The sequence below is a fragment of the Adiantum capillus-veneris genome, chromosome 14 (assembly GCF_014529385.1).
Source record: "Adiantum capillus-veneris isolate H3 chromosome 14, ASM1452938v2, whole genome shotgun sequence".
NCBI classification, from domain to species: domain Eukaryota; kingdom Viridiplantae; phylum Streptophyta; class Polypodiopsida; order Polypodiales; family Pteridaceae; genus Adiantum; species Adiantum capillus-veneris.
The window spans coordinates 135,574,060-135,596,689 of NC_140944.1; the positions used below are offsets into that span (position 1 = coordinate 135,574,060).

Consider the following 22,630-nt stretch of genomic DNA (forward strand, 5'->3'; position numbering starts at 1 on the left):
TTCTTATCTTCTTGAACACCCAAAAGATTCTTTGAAATTTTCTCATTCTTGGTCTCTTATGAATCTCCATTGGCTTTCCACGTCGCTTTTTCTTTGCTATTGACGTGCCCGCTGCCTTCGCAGCTAAACCGGACCCTTTACCTACCTTCTGTGGAGTAGCCTTGGTTCTTTCGCCATTATCCTACAACAATATCTACAATTAAATAAAGTTCTCTCTCTCTCTCTCTCTCTCTCTCTCTCTCTCTCTCTCTCTCTCTCTCTCTCTCTCTCTCTCTCTAATAGCATTATGTCATGTGGGGGAGGTTTTTGAATGAATAGAGGTCACATGCATGCCACTTAGGGAAGAACAAGTAAGTGTGTGTGTGTGTGTGTGTGTGTGTGTGTGTGTGTGTGTGTGTGTGTGTGTGTGTGTGTGTGTGTGTGAGAGAGAGAGAGAGAGAGAGAGAGAGAGAGAAAGAGAGAGAGAGAGAGACTTCCTTCTCATAGTTGTACCTTTAAAAAAGAGGGTGGTGGATTTCTCTAGTATTGGTAAGGAGCCAAAGACCAAAAGTATAGTAAAAGAGCAAGGGAAAAAAGATTGCATAGGACCCCGCAATCATCGACAAAAACTCTTTGACTTTGTACTTTCTTTGGGAGATTTTGATAAATTTCACAAGGTTTACTGTATTATTAATGCACTCTTCAGTCATAATGACCATTTAGCTCAGCACAAAGATTTCATGGAGTCTGAAAGAGAGATTTGAGTTGGAGGTACAAAAGAGGTGGGCCATCACTGATGACACGATTTTTGTCCATTTAAAAGACTGTGCTGGTACAGGATCACAAAGCACCTCATACAAGAAGTACCATTGACTACCACTTTCCTCAAGACCCTTTTGGTGTCCCATGCACCAAAGACACTCCAAGATAGTGCAAGAATCCTTTGGCTTTCTTCTATTCCTTAATTGCATGTTTATTGGTAATCTTATGAAGAAGCTTGAGGAAGTTATGGAGGAAGAGGATTTTCCAATGGAGGAACAAGAGGACAAGGACAAGGACAAGGACGACAATGAAGTGGTTGAGATCAAGGAGAATCTTAATCTCAAAGAAGCAAAGTAAAATGCTGTTAGTCAAAACATCTGAGATCAAGCTACATTTAGATGCCTTTAACTTCAATGAGAGCCAAGGAATGTTGATGTTGATCACTGTGCCAGAGTTTAAAATTGGTGATAGAACATACATTTTGCTCCATGATATTCTATCTTAGGGAAGACTTTGCATTGGCCACTATCTCCAAATTCCAAGAGAGGAGTGGGTTTGTTTCCAAAGACAGTAGTGACATTGAGGTGATGGCTCTAGCAATCCAATGGAGTGCCTCAAACTATGATTGAAAAGGCAAAAAAGTATAAATAGATACTCCCTCACCATGCCGCCTTCAAAGCAATCCGCATAACCTCAAGCCCTTAAGCAGTAATCAAGAAACAGAGGGGACCATGGCCACCTTTGCCTTGAAGACACTTTCACACTTTCTAAGTGGATCAATGTCGTCGTAGAATGCGGACAAAGATGTACTCGTTGACAATTTTTCTGTGATAGAACTTTTTGGATATTGCCCGAGGCCTCGAGTATATGGGAGGTCATGTGGCCTATTACTACACATTCACATCAAGAGCTCATTTATTAGGGAAACACAACCCAAATGAACTCTGAGTATGGAAAACACAATGATCCGATACAAGGACGACGTGCTGAAAGATATAGCTTTTTCCACTGTAGATACTCAACTTTGCTAACATAGGTATAATGGTATATCCTCCCGCAATTTGTTAGCTTCACATCTTTTATGCAGCTAGGTCAAGTTAGTTGCACCGTTAGTATATCTTAGTACACATCAAGAGCTTCTTTTGTTGCCTCACGTAGAGAATTTTGATAGCTTACATTTGCCTATTTCATGTGTATTGACAAAAAAAATTACTAAGGGAAATTAATGCCTGGTCTTAAATATTCATTGCACTATGCCAAAATAGTTAGTCAGGATTACCGAGAGAATTGTAAGCTAGTGAGAGGAGTCCTCATACATATTATTTTGTTTGTGTTCAAGTGACCTGAGAAAGGGTGCAAAATGCACATCCCCGTTTACTACTCTTTCCGTTTTCGTTTCCGCTCTACCAAGCTCAATATTTGTAAGGGATTTATAACTTTTAGTACACACCTAATATTTTACATGCCCGGAGATAATGTGAGTTTTGCGAGGCAAAGACTATGTTCATTCACAACAAGTTTTTGACATTTTCCAATGTGAGAAAGGAGCTCTATTTTTCACTTTAGGGTTCAACACCTTGAGCTACTGCTTGGGAGGGTTGGCATTCCCCTGTCCCCAACCACACCTAGCTCCTTCCTCGCACCAGCTTATGATGTTGTTGTGTGCAATGTAGGAACTACAATGATAATTTGTCTAATTTTTTTTGTGATTGTTTGAGACCAGGACAGGATCTCCGGTGCCAGCGGCACTCCATTCTGCCAGTGCGCTGGTTTTATCACCCAAGGTCTTACAAGCAGTGAGTATAGACACTTACGGTGCAATAACGTCGGCCGAGTTGAAATGTTGTAGGATAGTTTATGCTCTTCTATAAGGTGCTGCTCTCCTTCCGCCACTTTAGCTGCATGACTGCACCCCAGCGAGAATGCGCACACCGGTCTTGCGCCCGAAAAGATCAATCATGCAAGTTTGAAGTTGACTATATGCTGCATTGAGCACATGGACAGGCCTAGGAAGCTCTGGGCTGTTTTTAGATGATGGGGCGAAGATTTTCCTCCATATGTAGTCTCTTGCACTTACAGGAGGGTATGCGTAGCAAGAGCTGCCCAAAGGAAGCTGTGGACTATTGTCAACGGATGCAATGAGAGAGATGGACTTGTCGGCAAGGAAGCCCTTGCAAGATATATCCTTCTATAAGTCCAGTCCAAACAGAGAAACCCTTGATACGGTTAGGCTTAAAATAGCTCATTGCTTCCTAGTCTAGCCTTTGGTTGGGCATATATTGCAATCAAAACATATTCTACACTCACTGTGATGTCCAGGAGACAAGGAAGCTCGTCAAGAACTTGAGCTTTCAAAAGTACATCACATTTGGCATACATGTGGGCCAAAGCATTGCAAAGCAAGACAGCTTTCAAAACAGCCCCTCACTACCAATCTCATCATTTATTTGCTAGCTCAGTTCAGTAGAGACAAGTAGAAACAACACTTCTCTCTCCTCACAAAATACAGTAAGCTAGTGCTCACATATCCTGGTTCGCAGGACCTTGAACTTCAACTAGATTTCCTGCCTGGTTTGCCCTTAAAAAACATGGCCAAGAAAATGGTTTTTTTTAAGCACTGCAGTAATCACATTGTAATTTTCTCTGCCCACATGAACATCTTGCGGAATGCCGCAAAAACCCTTCAAGTTGCAAGCATATTTGACCACATCTGGAGAGAAGCTCATACTTCACATCAATTGAAAATGGCCAGAGCTTCCTGGAAACGACCTTATTAGTAGACATATCATGTGACATGCACACAATGCATTCCAACAGATCATTCTGCGGACAAAAAGCTCAACAAGAACCTTTCGTGCCTTTGCGAGATACAAATAGACACCATACCATCCAAGGGAGGAATCCTGTATGCTTTTGTGGGGTACACCACATTTGGTGTACATTCAACAAAAGCATTCAAAGAGTACATACTACATGTGTACATAGAAAGAGAGAGAGAGAGAGAAAAAGAAAGCTTTATTTACGTCTTCTAAAGGCCGAAGTCGGCCTATGAGACAAATCAATGTACATCTAGTGGTAGTCCGGGTGTCCGGAAAAGAAAATACTGAAAATAAAATGCTGAAATGAAAGCTAATCTAGAACCGGGATGTGCAATGTGGTGGTATGATGGTAATGTGTGGTGGTATGGGTATATATGGCTCTTGCACCGCAGATACTGACCATATGAATATATGGCTGTGGATGTAGCTCTGTCACAGCAAAAAATGACTACCTCGTGCTGAGTGAAAGTAAAAGTGTGAGGGCATACCCGTATCAGAGCTGGTTAGTAGTGTAATGGGTGATGGGTATAAAAAGTGAGAGAGAAATGAAATGAAATGTTATATTAACGTCTTCAAAAGGCCATAATGACCTATGAGACCCGAAAGTTACAAAGTGGTGGATCTGATACAAAGTCAGAGTAACAAAATAACCTAACAACAGTACAAAAACAAAGATATATACTATGGGGTCCTAAGTTGGTTGATGTGAGCCAAGCAACAAACTGAGCAAAAAATGGGCGGCTTGTTGGGATAGCTGAATCACAAGAGATCTATCATCGATCGTTGGCGAATCTCATCAATTTCCTCTATCAGAGAGAGAGAGAGAGAGAGAGAGAGAGAGAGGTTTGATCAGCCTCCCATAACCACCATCACCACAGACAACCAATAGGCAATGGATACAATTGACACAGTTGCCCTAAACCTCCCATGTACCCCTACCTATATAGCAGTCCAAGGTGGAGGTAGGGCAAAACAACCCAACACCCTACAAACATAATAGGACTGCCCAAAAAATAAATGGGCCAATATGGGCAACGAACATAAAAGCAGGCGGCCAGCCCAAAAGTGGCCGGCCAGAGAGAGATGCAACCTGCAGTGGGTGGTCATCCTAGGAGGCACACTAGCCATACAATTATACCCTAGACCACGGTGAGGCAACAAGAGTGTTGAATATTCTAACATCTTGTGCCCCTAGACCACAGTGAGGCAACAAGAGTGTTAAAATTCTAATATCTCCTCTCAACACCTGATGTTGAACAAACTACCCGAAGCTGAAGATGTGAGGCTGACTATGAAGATGTCTACTGCAATGTCTACTGACGGACAATCCTCCAAGAGTGTGATAGCAATCTGAGGAATTCCAACCACCAAGAGATCTCCGTAGTAAGATGCAGTGTAAAAATTGTTGTACTCCACCACTGCAACAAAAGGTATTGTCCCAAAAGATAGGTCCCATGGTGAGTGTGAAAACTACTCCCAAGATAGACCCACCTGCCGCAAAAGGAGTGTCAATAGGAAGAAGCCAAAAAGGATTGGAGGTTATGCAGTCACTTGTCTGAAAAAAAGAGGAAGAGGATGCAACCTTAAAGTGGCTAGGCTGTTGATCCACAAGAACCCCAAGAAGGTCTGACTCAGCAGTTTGCGCAGCAAGAGTCCTCCATAACAAGGGAATCCAGACTCAGTAGTCTGTGCTATAGAAGCTATTGTATGTTGCAACACTCACCAATAGACCGCATGGACCACCACCGGATGGTGTCCTATCAGTAGGTGTCGTCCTCCAAGATGAGGAAGTCTGAGCTCAGAATCATCTGTCATGACGAGAAGAAGCAAGACATAGCAGTCTGTGCCGTGATCATCATCAGAGACGAGGGAAAGACAGATTGCACATCCTCCAAGAAGAGCGAAAGCCTGACTAAGCAGTCTACGTTGTAAAGAGCCTCTCCAAAGAGGGGTGGCTAGACTAGTCTATCTAAGCTGTCCTGCTTGTATCTCCTGCCTTCAATCCTTTGGTTCCAACCAAAGCACAATCCACTTAAACAATGCCACTTAACTGCAACTCAGTGTGGCTCTCAATCTGCATGAGTTGGGAGAGAACCTCTCCCAAGGTCTGGGGATAAGTCTGTTGTGAGGTTACCAAGGATAAGTGAAGCCAACTCTTAAGGTAACAACCCAACTGATGAAGAAGTAAAAGAACAACTGCACTGCCCTAGCAATTCTTTTTGCAGCAAAAAACGGCTTGCCCCCTTAGAGTGCTGAGATTTCAGGTTCTAGGAAATAAGCTAAACGAGCAAGGCCAAGAAGCTCTTGACAAACAGATGCAGCACGAAGCCACTCTTCCATGCAAACCAGAGTTGTTCACTAAATTTTGGTAGTCATCTAGGTTGGTGAGGAAAGCCAACTCTGCAGGCCGCTCTGCCATATACATCAGTGTTGTGTACTAAATTTTTGTAGTCATCTAAGTCTGGTGAAAAAGAGCCAACTCACGAGGCCATTCTTCCATATAAATCAGTGTTGTGTACTAAAGTTCTGTCATCTAGCTCACTGTAGGTGGCTCTAACAGGTATCATATACAAGATGCATGCCGCGCTGAATCCACTGGCCTTTGCAAAGGATGGAATCCTCTTGGCTGAGCGCATCATCTCCGAGCCCTTGATGGTATGGGCAGCTAGCAGCTTGCAATGGCCATAACTGCCTGTTTAAAGCAATTGATATTGGGGGTGCAATAGACTGGGACAGATACGCAGAGCAGGTGGGTGAGCACAGGTGAGATCAAAGATGGGATGCTAAACTTTGGAGGGCCCCAGGACACATGCATAGCCACTGTACTCAACTTACTTCCTCCTCACCTTGGGGATGAAGTCACCTCATGCGGTGACCAACCGTGAGGATGGTAGACTACCTGCTCTGCTTTGCGTGCCAATCAAATACAGTTTTCACCACTCCACTGAGTGGATGCGTAAGGGAGCAACAGGCCAAGTTAGTTGCATGGTTGCAATTTCTTTGCACAGCAAGAGCTTCTTTTGCTGCTTGCAGAGAGAATTTGGATATCTTACATCTACCTATTGACATGTACTGAGGGGACTATCTGATCTTAAAATTCATCGCACTGTGCTCCAACATACTTAGTCTGCTTTGTTGAGACAATTGTAGACTACTGAGGAGTCCTCATACATATTACCTTGTTTGTGTTCAAATGCTCTAAGAAGGGGTGCAGCATACGTGTCCCCATTTACAACTCTTTCTGTTTTCACGTCCCCTCTAGCAAGCTCAATGTTTCTAAGGGATTTATCACTTTCAGTACACACTCCTAATATTTTACATGCCTGAAGGTCATGCAAGTTCTGCGAATTGTTTTGGAAGCAAAGACTATCCTCATTGTTTGAGATCAGGATAGAATCTTCGGTGCCAGCGGCACTCCATTGCGCCAGTTGCCTGAAGCAATGCTTCGCTAATGTATTATCACCAAAAGTCTTACAAGCAGTGAGTAAAGACACCCACCCTGCAACAACATCGGCCAGGGGGACCGTTTGCAAAATTTGTTCTGCCTCGTCCAACCGTCCTGCCCGGCCCAGAAGATCAACTAGGCAGTTGAAATGGTGTATGCTAGGTATTAAACCATGGTCTTCACCCATAGACCTAAGGTGCTGCTCCCCCTCGGCAACTTTGGCTGCATGACTACAGCCAGTGAGGATACTCACATAGGTCTTGCCATCTGGCCTGCACCCTTGCTGCTGCATTGCGTCCATAAATCTTTGAGCCCACTCATGTTCACCTTGTTGCGCATAACCTGCAATCATAGAAGTCCATGATTCCAATGTGTAGCTCTGTGAACCTAGAAAAACATTGCTAGCCTCTTGCAATCTTCCAAGCTTACCGTACATGTCAATAAGACTGCTTCTAAGACTAGGATCTGACTGAAATCCCCACCTCATTATCAGATCATGCAAAACCAATCCATGTCCAAAAGCTCCTACACAACAACACGCTTTCAACACCGAAGAAAGCATGACCTCATCTGGCTGCAAGTGTTCTTGAAGGAAGGCAGAAAAGAGCTCCAAAGCGGGAAGAAAATGATTATCTTGGACATACCCTCCAATCATTGCACTCCACATAACTCTATCTCGGTTTGGCCAGTCATCAAATACTTGGCGTGCTTCTGTTAAGCTACCACACTTAGCGTACATGCCAATAAGAGTGCTCCCAGCAACTTCATCTAACTCAGTTTCGCTTCTCGTCATCTGACCATGAATAATTCTCCCCTGCTCTAGGGCCTCTCTGCTATTACATGCTTTCAGAATGCTTGAATATGTAATCATGTCAGGTTGCAAGCCATCTCCCTGCATATCCTTCAAGATTTGAAGAGCAGGACAAGTAAATCCATGTTTCACATACCCTGCAACCATCTCATTCAAAGATACAATATTTGAAGAGGACAAACTTTGAAGAACTTTCTGAGCCTCTTCCAAGAAACCTACAGTTACGTACAAGTCGAGCAGTGCACCATTGACAACAGGGTGGGACTCTAACCCCAGTTTGACAACCTTAATGTGAAAGTGTTGGCCCTGTTTCATCATTTTGCAAACGGTGCATGCTTTAATCACAGATGAAAATGTGACTTCATCTGGGTGCACGCCGGCAAACTGCATCTTTTGAAAAAGGTCCAAAACTTTCTGGCCATCCGCAAGCTGAGAAAGTCCTGCTATCATGGTATTCCATGATACCACGTCTTTATACTTGAGGGAATCAAAAATACATTGTGCCTCTGACCTGCTTCCACACTTAATATACATATCAACCAGGGAATTCGCAAATACAGTATCTGACTCATGCCTCCTCATGATAACCTGACAATGAATTAGTCTACCTTCAAGTGCAACACCTAACATGCCACAAGCCTTCAATGCACTTAGAAAGGTGACATCATCTGGCACAAGACCCTTTTGACCCATGTTTTCAAATGTCTGTAGTGCTGACAACGCAAGCCCTTGATGTGCATAACCTCCAATCATCAAGTTCCAAGTCACCACATTCTTATTTGGCAACAAGTCAAACAATTTATTGGCCTCTACAATAAGGCCCACTTTGCAATACATGTCAAGGAGGGCATGCCCAACAGAAACATCCAGTGCATCATTGCACTCAAGTGTAACAAAGTGCGCCAAAAAACATTCCTCCATTTCACCCACATCAATACATGCTTTTGCAATGGACGAAAGAGTAAATGCATCTGGATGTAGGCCAGTATCATGCATTCCAGTAAAAAGCGTCATTGCAAAGCGGGCATGCCCACACTGCAAACAGCCCATGATTATAGTATTCCAGGACACCACATCTTTATTTGCCATTCCATCAAACACTGCACATGCCTCCTCTAAACTACCACACTTTGCATACATATCAATAAGTGTGTTACCAACCATCCTTCCTGACTCAAATGATATCTTGATGACATGATCATGAACAAATCTTCCCTCCTCCAATGTGCATGCAATGCTGCAAGCCTTCAATGTGTTTGCAACAGAGACGCTGTCCAAAGTGGTACCTTCACTTTGCATTCTCTTGAACAGCTCCATGCTCGAATCAACATGCCCATGATCGGCATAGGTTGCAATCATTGTATTCCATGTAACTACACTCCGCACCCGCATCTCTTCAAACACTTTTTGGGCATCTTTCAAACTTTTCCAGTTGGAGTACATGTCAACAAGGGCATTACCAATAGCTTCATTTTGATCAAGCCCTGTCTTGATGAACAGTTCATGCAATAACCTCCCATAACTAGGATCCACAACACTCGCACATGCCTTCAGTGCTGAGGTATACATAACTTTATCTGGCCTTGTGCCTTGCTTTAGGCATCTAATAAAGAGCTCAAGGGCCTCAATGCCGTGAGTATGCTGTGCATAACCAGCGATCATCGAGCCCCACAAGACATTGTCTCTGTCAGGCAGGGAATCAAAAACTTTACGGGCTTCTTCTAAAGCTCCACACTTTGCATATGTGTCAACAAGTGTTGAACCAATGACTTTATCCCACTCATACCTACATAATAAGATCTCATTGTGAATTTCCATTCCTTGCCTAACTGCTCTTATGTTGCCAAAAGCTTTCAGGATACAAGAATAAACAAATCGATCTGGATTGTGCCCCTTATCCTGCATATCTGCAAAGAGTTCGAGGGCTATAAAATCCTCACCTTGTTGGACATATCCTGAAATCAATGCACCCCAAAGCACAGAATCGGCACAAGGGCACCCGGAAAATACTTTGTGAGCAGCCTCCAAATGCCCGCATTTGGCATACATGTCAACAAGAGTGGTACTAAGGACAATATCTGAGTCCAGCCCAAAGTGGATGATATGTATGTGCACATGCAAGCCCTGTTCAAAGAGTTGCAAATTGGAGCAAGCCTTGATAATGCAAAGGAAAATCCATTTATTGGCTGTGCTGCCCTGCTTAGACATTGCTTGGTACAAAGAAATTGCTTTTCTAGGTTCCCCAAGTTTGACATGTGCAGAGATGATGGCATGCCAGGTGTGAGAAGTGGGTTTGGAAGTCCTGGCAAAAACTGAATGAGCTTCGGCAAGGCTACCACCATGGGCATAAACCTGGATAAGGAGGTCTCGGAACTCGGGGATTGCGTCCAAAGCTGCGACGATAACTTCAGAATGCGCAGGTCTAGCAGCTGCAACATTCTTGGTCCTGAGACACTCTTGCAGGCAATTGCAGATGGCTTCTCCGGATATGAAAGGCCGCCGGGGAGGCAAAGCTGACATAACAAGGCTTCCCCCATTCACGGATGCATCTGAGCTCCCGAAGCCGCTGACGTTGGAGAAGGGCCTGTTTTTTTTGTTGAGTTTCAGTCTATGTACAGCGGAACACCCTCTTTAATCTACGAGCTTGCGTGACCCCTATACAATGGATCTGACTTCTCTTACCAACGATTTTGAATGATCAATTCTATATGAATTTTTTACTTCATTCATAAGCACGTATAAAACACAACTCACACTATATTTCTCTATTCTCTGATTTGAATGTCTCTATGCATCATGTATGCATGTAAGTAAATATGTGCTAGTGTGGCCGGCAACCTTCGGTCGTCTTTCTCTCTCTCTCTCTCCCCCCTTGCGTGCACACTGTCTTTGTTAACTCTCACGGCTCACGGACATCCCATCACTTACGACGGACGTGTATTATGTATTTGATAGAGTCAGATACCGGGCTTGTCGAACCAATAGGAACAGGGTAAGAGTGATCGTCGATGAGAGACGCACTCTAACTGGGAATTCAAGGGATTAGTTGGCTAAGCATGGGCGCCCAAGTGTGAATGGGGTGAGCTCATATAAAAGCCAACTAAACCTAATTTTTACTCATTCTCTCATTTGTGCAATAGAAGAGTGCTTTTGCTCCATCTCCATCTCCATCTTCTTCTTCATCTCCTTGTGTGTGTGTGTGTGTGAGAGAGAGAGAGGGAGAGTGTGTGTGCGATCGAGCATTACGAAGGCACGACGGCGACGAAGCGGTTGAGCGCGGCACGACTGCAGCTTCTTCTTCATCGCGGCGAGGAATCCACCACGAAAGCGAGCGTAGAGCGGTGAGTGACACACCCTTTGCTCCCTTGAACTTGCTAGTTTAAGCTTGTTGTGTGCTTGGAGCCATTTGTGGCTCACACACGGTGTATTGGCAAATCCCTTGCTTCGACAGTGCGGCAAGGAGCGCACATTTTTGGCGCCGCTGTCGGGGAAATGCCCTACACTAAGCTCGGTTAAGCACTTTACGCTTTCTTGTGGTGCAATTTCTATCATAGGAAAGACAGGGAATGAGTGTGTGTAGTTGTGTGGAGATTTCTGTTTTTTGCGTTTTCTGCGTTTTTTACGTTTTCTGGTTTGCACTGCACAGTTCGCATTTCTTGCGTTTTTTGCATTTTCTGCAATTTCTGGTTCTGTCAAGTTTCAATTTCTGTATTTTCTGCATTAAAAATAATAATAATAAATTTAAATTTTTTGGAAAAAAAATGTTTGAAAAAAAAATCCGAAAAAAAAAACGTGAGTTTTAAAACGGACGGGTTGGTTTGTATATAAGTTAGATCGGGATCGGGATCATTTTCCCAAGCCCAAGCACAAGCCCAGGCCCAAGCCTCAGTCCTATGATATATACTAGACTCACTCTTATATATATACCCTACTTTCTCAAGAGGGAATGAGAGCATGTGGGACAAGTCCTCCACTCTCCTCCCTTCTCTTCCCACTTGCACCCTTAGACTTTCTAGTTTGGGCCTAGTTCCCTACTGGAAATTGACAGTTTTAGGGATTCTGAAGGCATAGAGTGACCAAACGGAGGGCTGTAAAGCACGGCACGACCCTCTGACCGAAACGCTCGTTTTGAGCTATCATACGCTCTATTCTATAGCCGGGTCAGAAAAAAAGGACCAAAAAGTCAAATTAAGGGAAGACTTGGGTTGCAAAACACCCAAAAATACTAGGTGAGCAGCCTTCACGGGCACTCACTGACACTTATAGGGGATCAAGTCATATGAACCTACGCTCTGGACGAGTGTTAGAGCACGATCACATTGGTAGTGCCTCTGTTCATACGGACACCCATTACCCATCCACGATAGGCTCTAGACCCTCAGCGGGGACACAAGGTAGCACCACCCAAGACCCTAAAATAGCCGCTAGTGATTCCTCCTCCGACTCAGAAATCATGGAAGCATACCCTACCCAAAACACTGAGAGAGAAATCCATGCACCTCCCAAAGCTCCACAGCCTAGTACTAGTATGTTTAGCCGTTTCATAGAAACATTAGGTAGAGCTACTCGCTCGGAACCTGATGCAAATGAAGCACACGAAGGGGGTGGGGAAATGGACTCTCCTTTCACATCGCACGTGGACCCCACACCCCCAAAGAGTGTCCATATGGATATCCTACCTGGGATGACTGAGTCGGACAATGTGGATTGGGTCCACCTAGCAGCAACCATAGACACTTTGGGAAATAGGGGGACGACCTGGGTAACACCTGAGGGGGATGAAATGCCTGTACCCTTAAATATGCTACAAGCAATGCATATCGCTTCCGACAAGACTCATCCTAATGTAACGAAGAAAACATACAAGTGGGTCCCTAAAGCTTCTTTAGTGACCATAACTAGTGCTAAAAAACAAAAGCCTTCTAAGAAACGTACCACTCGCTCCAAGAAAAGTAAGAAAATGTTGCGATGGATCCCTAAACGACTATTGGAAGCCCAAGGCTACTATCAAGGAAATGATCAAATCTGGGTGCCAAAACGTAGATTGTGCTCTTACCTATCACCTGACCCAAGTGAGCCCAATCCCGTAGCTCCAAAACGAATCAATGATCGTGGAAAGAAAAAAATCAGAGAATGCTACACACCCGCTCCCGAGTTAGTTTGGATACCAAAGAAAGAACGATTTGTTCCACCTAGCTCAGGAAGGGGGGAGTCCCATGAAGCTTCTAGCTCCTCATGTAATACATCAATAGAGGTAAAAGCTTCTCCACAACCTCCACCTACAATAGTGGACCTCCATAAAGCTACAAAAGAATCCACACCACCCAGTGTTCAAGAATCACCTGATGAACCACTTCAAGTTCGATCCTGGGAGAGTATCTTACCACCCTTGCAACTTGACGAGGCACCTAGGGTAATAGAAAACTACTGGCAAAAATCCTCACCTATTACCAACTGGAACAATTGGTTTCAAAGGGTGACAAGCTCATTTTAAACGGTATGATCTACCCAAGGAAGGGGGGAGTGTTTGCTGACAGTAATCATTCATTTGTTTCCCTCTCAACCTTTTTCCCTTACCTCTCAATCACCAATCTTAGGGAATGTACATATAAAGCTTTATACTCACAAAAAACAAAAAATAAAGAGCAAGAGCAATTAGCAAACGAGTATGCACATTAAAAGTCAAAACATTGACTCAGACCTACACATGTCACATCTGGCACAGTGAAACAGAAACCTATGCCTTAAAACACCTTTGATCCTCATCACTTGAGTGATGGAGGGTAGGTAAGATTAGTACGATAGGAGTGTTTCTGTTTTAGAGTTGAGAGATTAGCGAAGTTCTCTTTTCCCACTAATGTGCCTCCTGGAGGTATTCCTTTTGTTTCCTAGTGTGTACAGGAGCGTGTTGCTATTGGTAGGATTTGGACCTTCATGGAACCTTTCTCTCGTTCACACTTCAAATCAAGCGCGACCATCGACACAAACAGGTGTTTCTTGTCCATTAGCATTGCCCTTATCTTTTTGCATCCATGTTTGTCTGCTTTGATTGTGATTGGTAGCATAATATTCAGCACATTGGCTTAGTATCAAACATTTAATTCAATGTAATGTTTTGTCATAATCACTTGTCTAGGTTTAAAAATCAAGCAGTCCGACTAAGCTATTTTGACCAAGCTAGATATTAGAAATCTTCTCTTAATACCATGGGGAATGCCTTCCTAATAAGCAATGGCTACTTAGGTTCTTAATCCGATTTAGGCAGCATTGTGTGAAATGTACTAGGGCTTTCTAGTGGGCTTAACCCTATTGACCTTTAGCTTAAGTATTATAAAGGGAGTTTACTAATGTGATGAGCCTGGGGAGGGTAACAGTGTTATATGACCCCCCAAAGTTACAAAATTAAAATGCTGAAAATGAACAAACAAAAAATCAAAGTGCCACAATGTAAAATTTTAAGCTGGAAGAGAAATCCCTGCTTAAATTGGTACTTCACTCACATGTATCGCCTATGGTACTAGAGCCCTAGAGGTTCCCAGTGTGGGCGCTTTTCCTTGAAAAGCAAAAAACCCAAGGCATACAAAATAAGCACACACATCATAATTGAATCAATGTGAAAAGACTTTGGGGGGTCAAAGAAAAAGTAATCAGTCAGGCGATGATTTCATGAGAAATTCCTTTTATGGTAGCTTAACTACAAGGTTTTCTAGATATAGCCTCTAGTCAGCCCTCGAACATGAATACTTGGCTCTCGCGATTAAACAACTTAATTGACCACTGAAAATTAAGAAGCTTACCCATGGTATTAATATTCGATCTCTAGTGTCTTTCGACCGTCAAATTAGCGACCCCAGACTTGTTTAATTTTCTACCTTTACATCTGTTTATGCATTTGATTACATTGCAATTTAATGTTCATTGCTAACAAATTGTTTGAAATTCTTTTACCAATCAATTTGTCTACCTAAAACTGCATATGCTTTTTGAGAGAATGCAATTACTGTGCCAATGTTGTTTGATTTTGCAGTGACTGAAGAAGGCTAAGGACATTCATCTCAAATGCTCTTCCACCTCGACGAACCAGCTTCAACTCAATAGCTTCCGAGGACGGAATCTACATCAGGAAGGGGGGCATGTTAACCCTCACGGCACACGGACATCCTATGATCTATAAACGTTGTATTATTTAGAGTCAGGTACCGGGTTTGTCGGACCAATAGGAAAAGGGTAAGAGTGATCGTCGATGACAGGCGCACTCTAACTGGAACATTCAAGGGATTAGTTGGCTAAGCATGGGCTCCCAAGTGTGAATGGGGTGAGCTCATATAAAAGCCAACTAAACCTAAAATTCACTCATTCTCTCATTTGTGCAATAGAAGAGTGCTCTTGCTCCATCTCCATCTCCATCTTCTTCTTCTTCACCTCCTTGTGTGTGTGTGTGTGTGTGTGTGAGAGAGAGAGAGAGAGAGGGAGAGTGTGTGTGCGATCGAGCATTACGAAGGCACGACGGCGGCGAAGCGGTTGAGCGCGGCACGACTGCAGCTTCTTCTTCATCGCGGCGAGGAATCCACCACGAAGGCGAGCGTAGAGCGGTGAGTGACACACCCTTTGCTCTCTTGAGCTTGCTAGTTTAGGCTTGTTGTGTGCTTGGAGCCATTTGTGGCTCGCACACGGTGTATCGGCCATGCACCTCCCGAAGCTCCACAGCCTAGTACTAGTATGTTTAGCCGTTTCATGGAAACATTAGGTAGAGCTACTCGCTCGAAACCTGATGCAAGTGAAGCACACGAAGGGGGTGGGGAGGTGGATTCTCCTTTCACATCGCACGTGGACCCCACACCACCAAAGAGTGTCCATGTGGATATCCTGCCAACTTCTTACCAAGAAGGCCCTGTTGAGCTGCCTCCTTCAGAAGTTCCCTCTAGAGTACCGTTGGTGACAAGTAAAACCACGGGGAGCAACATTGCTTCTACCTCACAAGAAACCGTTAACACGTCGACTCTAGAAGGATTGTTCATTAACGATCATTGGACATACGACCTCCACACTGAGGTGTTGACGGATCTACACTCTGGCCATGCCTACCATGTAGGATGGATAGAGATTGTACAGTCCACCTCTAGTGCCACGAGCATCGAAGATCAACAGAAAATGGTCTGTAATGTTATCCATGGCATTATTCAATCGGAAAGGCAAAACCGAGGGGTAAATATACTCTCAACTGATCCCATGAGATTTCTGGATACGAGCAAGGCTCAACAACCTACTCTATCACAAATAGAGACTCCTCTAATGAGTCCCATGGACCCATCTTACGTCATTTCACCTGGGGTCTTTATGCAATCTGAGCCTCCGAGCGACAACTTTAGCTTCCCTAACTTGGCTCAACCCTCTATTAAGGAAAACACAGTGCTCACTCCAGGGATAGGCCTGACAGAGAATGTACCGATGACATCTACGGTTAGCGCAGTGCCACTACCTACTGTCGTAGTACCTAATATGGGGCCTCGACCGTATGTGCCTCTAGCCCCTTATGCACACATGGCCCCCACACCTCCAATTGTACCACTTGTTCAAGCTCCTCGAGTGCCGCTCCCTAGCCCTTATCCGAGTGGACCTATGCCCGGTTATGTTCCATATCCTGCATCATCCACACATATGCCAAGACCGGTACCCGTCCCTCTCCCACATATGATTCCAAGAGTACCTCCACCGGCCCTGCCTCCTCACATAGGTGACTTGGCAGCGTTTGCTCAAACCATAGGTCGATCTATCGCGGAAAATATGCGTCATGCATCTGATAGAGAGCCTAGAAGTAAGGCAGTACAAATTGCCAAACTCACGCAAAAATTCAGTGGGGAGGAAGATGCTAGAAAACACATTGAAGTGTTTGAACAAGTATGTGATTCCTTAGGGGAACGCAACGAACTACATAAGTGCAATGCCTTAAGCTTGACATTAAGTGGGAAGGCTGGAGATTGGTATAGAACCCTAAGGGTGGACGAGAAAACAATCTACACTACCCTTCGAAGGTTGTTTCTAAAGGAGTACATACGAGAAGGTGTGCTTTGGGGTGTAGCATCTCAGCTACAGAAGGCCGAACGTAAGGAAGGAGAGTCAGTAAGGGACTTCATTAGTCGTCTAAAGCACTTAAACTCTCGCTGCCCTGTAAATGAGCACTTCAACAATAACCAACTGCTTGATCGATTCATTCGAGGGTTGACGAATGAAGGAATCTATAATGGACTAGTGATTAGAGGTATCACGACCTGGGAAGATGTCACTGCCAATGCAATCCAATTAGAGGACAACTTGATGATAGCAGGCATGAGGGTGTCTACTGACACGAGATCCACTAGCTCACAAGCCATCGAGTATGAACCCATGACTACAAAGCCCATTGCCAATGAGCCAAAGGTATTTGAGACATTCTTGACAGACCTCACCAAGGCAATCCAAGAGTCTCTTAAGGATAATCGACCCCCTCAAAATAGTCACATGTATCCAAGAAGGGAGCAACAATGGTGTTCCATTTGCTTAGGTCCACATAGCACTAGTGAGTGCCCTACGTTTAGAGTAAAATTTAATGGAACTTGCAACGCATGTGGTAGGTATGGTCACCAAGCTAAGGATTGTTTAATGATCAAACGTATGATGGCAAATAGACCACCTGTAGCCTGGACGGATGCGCCTCGAGCTCCTGTATTGATGCCTGCTCCACCTGTTGAGCAACTACCGCAACACATGGTCCCTAGATCTCAAAATGTTGTACAAGCTACACCGCTACCACCTCCTGTGCTAGGACCGCAGCCCTCGCATCCAAGAGTCGCCCCTATGAACGAAGTGGGTTGCGAGCCATCAAATGCTTATGCAGATGGCTGTGAGGAGGAAATAGACACTAGTATTGCCTACGGACTTGATACATTGGAAGAGTGTCCTATATACTACATGGAAGATTGTTGGGGGCAAGTCAAGCCGGTTTATCAAGCTGCTGCTCTCGCATCCAGAGGTCAAAATATCAACACCTAGGCTAGGAGGCCACCTCTTCAATGCTACGAGTGTGGTGGACCACATCGGGCAGCGGAGTGCCCTATTAGGCTGCAAAAGAATGCTGCACAGATGCAAATGAATCAAGGGAGCACGTCTGCAATGCCAATACTCACATGTAATCGGTGTGGCATAGATCACTTGATTGCCCAATGCCCCTATAACCCAAATGCGCCTAAAATCACACCCCTAAATTTGGTCGAAATTGCTAGTGTGACATCACCAATACCACCCGTCGCACCCGCTTATGCGATTACACGGTCCATGCTTCAAGGGCCAGGCCATATCCTCGAAGAGAGAGATACTGTTACCATATACATGTGGTAGTGATGTGTGTGAACACACTAGGACCGCCGGGGCATTTTTTCCCTCTTTAGGAGGTTTTTTCCCCTGTGCATTGTATATACGCCCATCACTCTAGGGCTATCTATCTTTCCATTGCACACTAAGTAATACACTCTCTATTGTGTGCCTTGAGCTTCCTTCGTCTTCTCCAAGCTGTGTGTGTTTCTCTGCAACCCTAATTCCAACAATTGGTATCAGAGCAGGTCACGTCCTCCCGGGCTTAGTCGCCAGCTGCTCCAGCACACGCCTGCTCACTTTCTCCGATTTCAGTGAGCTTTGGCAAGCGTTCGCAGGTCGACAAATATTTTGGGAAAGCTCAAAGAGCTTGGTCTGCTCAGAATTTTGATTTGGGCTCATTTCGGCCTCCGTTTCCACTACGGGCAGTACTGCACAGGCTATTTCGTCATTTTGTGCAGATTTTCTGTCAGTGCCGTTTTCTGCATAACAGGTGCCTTATAGTCTTCTACGGTTTGTGCTATATAGCACAAGTTGTTCCCGCTCCATTTCTCCTATTTTCGGGCAGTTTTCACATCAAGTGCAGCATTTACCATGGCTGACAACAACAACACAGATGTGTTCAAGATGTTTGCTGCTGAGGACAGGTTGGATGGGGACAACTACCCTATGTGGGCTTATATGATGCAACACGTTCTTGTGTCAAAAGGTGTCTGGAACATTGTGCAGGGCATTGATGTACGTCCTGGTTCTGAAGATGTAGGCGATATTGAGGATGTTGCAGGTCTTGCTGCAAGGATTGCAGCTGTTAGAGTTGTTTTGCCTACAGCAGAACAAGCTCGTTGGGATGTTAAGGATGCGCAGGCTCATGCATTGATTGCGTTGTCTGTGAAGCGCACCATTATTCCTCACATCCGTTCAGCAAAATCTGCAAAATAGGCTTGGGATATTCTAGCAGGTCTTTATGCAAGCCGCAATGAGGCTAAAATTGCTTTGCTGCGTAAAGAGCTAGAGTCGAAGATTATGCATGAGGAAGATGATATGGACACTTTCCTTGCTAGTGTCAAGGATATCAATGAGCAACTCATTTCTGCAGGTGAAGTCATTTCTGACAGTTCCCTTGTGCAGACTGTTCTTGATGCCTTACCAGATTCCTACCAGACTTTTGCTAGTACTTGGAGACTGATGACCCAAGGAAATCCTGAAGTTGTCAAGTTTGATGCATTATGCACATTGCTGTTGCAAGAGTCACTTTCTAGAAAAAACAGGACTAGGCAGCGTGCAGTTGAACAGGCTTTTATTGCTTCTCAAAGAAAGGGTGGTAACAGTAATGCAGCCACTTCTTATGGTTCTGCTGCGAGTGGCAAAATTTCTGTTCCTAATGCTTCTGCTGGCAGCACTTCGTCTGGCAATTCTGGTGATAAGGGCAAAAAGAAAATGCGTTGCCATTATTGTAAAGCCAATGATCACTTGATCAAGTCGTGTCCTAAGTTGAAGGCCAAAGAGGCTAAGAAGAAAGAGGGTGGTTCCACTGCAAATGCTGGTTCCACTACAAATGCAGCCATTGTTGAGTCTTCTGTGAAAGGAGATTGTGATGCTGATGTTGATGCAGAATGGGCTTTTAGCGCAGAGTGCACTTACAATCCTGCTGTCCATGATGCATGCTTGTCAGTTGCTGCAGATTCACATGTGTGGTATTTCGACAGTGGTGCTACAAAGCACATTACCTCACATCGTGAATTGTTTACCTCTCTCGAGTCTGTCCCTCATGGGAATTCAGTCACTTGTGCCAACAACGCCTCTTATCCAGTTCAGGGAGTTGGAAAGATTGTGCTCACTGCTGCTAATGGCAGTTCCTTCACACTTGTTGATGCACTTTATGTACCTGGGATCAAGAAGAATCTATTGTCTGTATCCGCACTTGCTAGACTTGGACTTGTAGTCAAATTTGTGGATGACAGATGTACAGTTCATGATCTCAGTTTTGGTGATGAAATTGTTGCATCTGGGCTTTTGTGCCGTGGGCTGTATAAGCTCACTTTGTATGACAAGTGTGGACAAAATTTTGCAAATGCTGTTGCAGATTCAAGGGCTATTTCAGATGCAAAACTTTGGCATGCACGTTTTGGTCATCTGAATTTTGCCAGTTTGCTGCGTTTGCAGAAATCTGATATGGTTGCTTCTTTGCCGCCTCTTGAAGCACCTATCAAACATGTTTGTGAAGGCTGTATTCTGGGTAAAATGCAGCGTTCTAAGTTTCCAAAGGATGGTTCAGTTAGGGCCACATGCAGGTTGCAACTTGTGCATAGTGATGTTTGTGGGCCCATGCAAACTCCGTCCTTGGGCAATTACCTGTACTTCGTGACTTTCATTGATGATTACTCCAGGCATGCATGGGTATTTCCGCTTAAAGCAAAGTCCGAAGTTTTTATGTGCTTCAAACAATTTTTGGCTATGGCTGAAAATGTCTCAAAATGTACTATGGGCACCCTCCGTTCCGATCGAGGGGGGGAGTATATGTCTCATGAATTTAATGCATTTCTGGCTAGTCGTGGGATAAAACACCAATGTACAGTGCCTTATACACCTCAGCAAAATGGTGTTGCTGAGAGGAAAAACAGGTCACTAACGGAAATGGCACGATGTATGGTCAAAAGTCAAGCTTTGCCGCATTCTTTTTGGCTTGAGGCCATCATGTGTGCCACTTATGTACTTAACAGGTGTCCTACGAAAGCTTTGCAGTCTATTACTCCATATGAAGCATGGCATGATAGAAAACCTTCTATTGAGCACATGCGTGTTTTTGGCTGTTTGGCATATGCTTTGGTGCCACAAGTGCAGCGCAGAAAATTGGATGATAAGGCTGTCAAATGTATTTTTGTTGGTTATAGTGCTGAAAGCAAAGGTTACAGGTTGTATCATCCGCAAACAAAACGTATTTTGGTTTCACGGGATGTAGTGTTTGTGGAAGATTCTGTTCAACCCTTGCTGTCATGTACTAGAGACAGTAATGTAAGCTCACAGGACATTTATGACACTTTGTTGCCTCTTTTCAGTGGTGGAAATACGAATGTAAGTTCCAATGAGGCAAATGTACAGCCTATGGGGGTTTCTGAAAATGTTTTAGAACAGCCTATTACTGATGCAGATGTACATGATGTACTTGATGAGGAAAGGGCTGAAAATGAGCAGGCTAGAGGTATGCCAAAATGGCTGGTGCACACTTTGCGTGACAGTAAATTGGATGCACCTTTATCTAGTCGTACTCGTTCAGGCTCTCGCCATGCATCTTATGCATCAGATTGTTATGCTTTGGCTGTGTCTAGTTTACATGATGTTGAGGAGCCTCTGTCTTTTGATGAAGCACAGAATTCAGAAAATTGGATTGCTGCCATGAAATCAGAATATGATGCAGTTATAGAGAATGACAGATGGACTTTATGTGATTTGCCTCCTGGCAAAAAGGCCATTGGTACGAAGTGGGTTTACAAGTTGAAACGCAAGCCGGATGGTGAGATCGATCGCCATAAGGCTCGACTTGTTGCAAAGGGTTATGCACAACAAAAAGGCATAGATTATGAAGAGACTTTTGCTCCCACTTGTCGTATGACTACTGTGCGTTTTCTATGTGCATTGGCAGCTCATTTTGGTTGGGATGTACATCAATCAGACATTGTTACTGCTTTCTTGAATGGTGACATATTTGAGGAAGTTTATGTAACGCAGCCTCGCGGTTTTGTCATAAAAGGACAAGAGGACAAAGTGTGCAAATGTAAGAAGGCTTTGTATGGGTTGAAGCAATCTCCTCGTGCTTGGTATGAGAAAGCTGACACTCATTTGGTTAAACGAGGCTTTCGTAACAGTCCAACAGAAAGCACATTGTATGTAAAGCGTGAGGATGATGTATTTCTCATTGTGGTTCTTTATGTTGATGATTTGCTGATCACTGGACCAAATGAGAGACATATTGCTGAATTTAAGGCTGATTTGAATGCTACTTTCAAGATGAAAGATTTGGGGCTGTTGCATCATTACTTGGGTATACAGTTTAAGCAGTGTGATGGTGGTATTGCCTTGTGTCAGAAAAGTTACATAGAGACATTGCTATGTAAGTTTGGACTTGAGGATTGCAAACCTATTGCCACTCCCATGGAAACAGGTTTGAAGTTGAGTCTACATGATGCTGGCGATCCTGCTGATGTCACTCTTTACCAAACTGCTGTTGGCTGCCTCATTTATGTATGCAACACGAGGCCAGATATTCAGTTTGCAGTCTCGCAGGTCAGCAGATTTATGCATAGCCCAGGGTCTAAGCATTGGCAGGCTGTCAAGAGGATTTTCCGCTACCTTAGTGGCACTTTACATCTTGGCTTGTTTTATCCCAAGGGGGGATCATTGCCGCCAGACTTACATGCTTTTTCGGACTCAGATTGGGCTGGTTGTTTTGACACGCGAGTGTCCACAAGT

The 22,630-nt window shown here is 44.2% G+C and overlaps 1 protein-coding gene across 1 annotated transcript; it reads right to left on the reverse strand.

The window, feature by feature from the left end:
* Nucleotides 1-4,103: 4,103 nt before the first annotated feature.
* Nucleotides 4,104-10,478, reverse strand: LOC147443190 (pentatricopeptide repeat-containing protein At3g09040, mitochondrial-like). The gene has a single exon (XM_086529095.1). It carries the CDS (start codon nt 10,334-10,336, stop codon nt 6,683-6,685), a length of 3,654 nt encoding a protein of 1,217 aa, XP_086385221.1. The 5' UTR covers nt 10,337-10,478; the 3' UTR covers nt 4,104-6,682.
* Nucleotides 10,479-22,630: the final 12,152 nt, after the last annotated feature.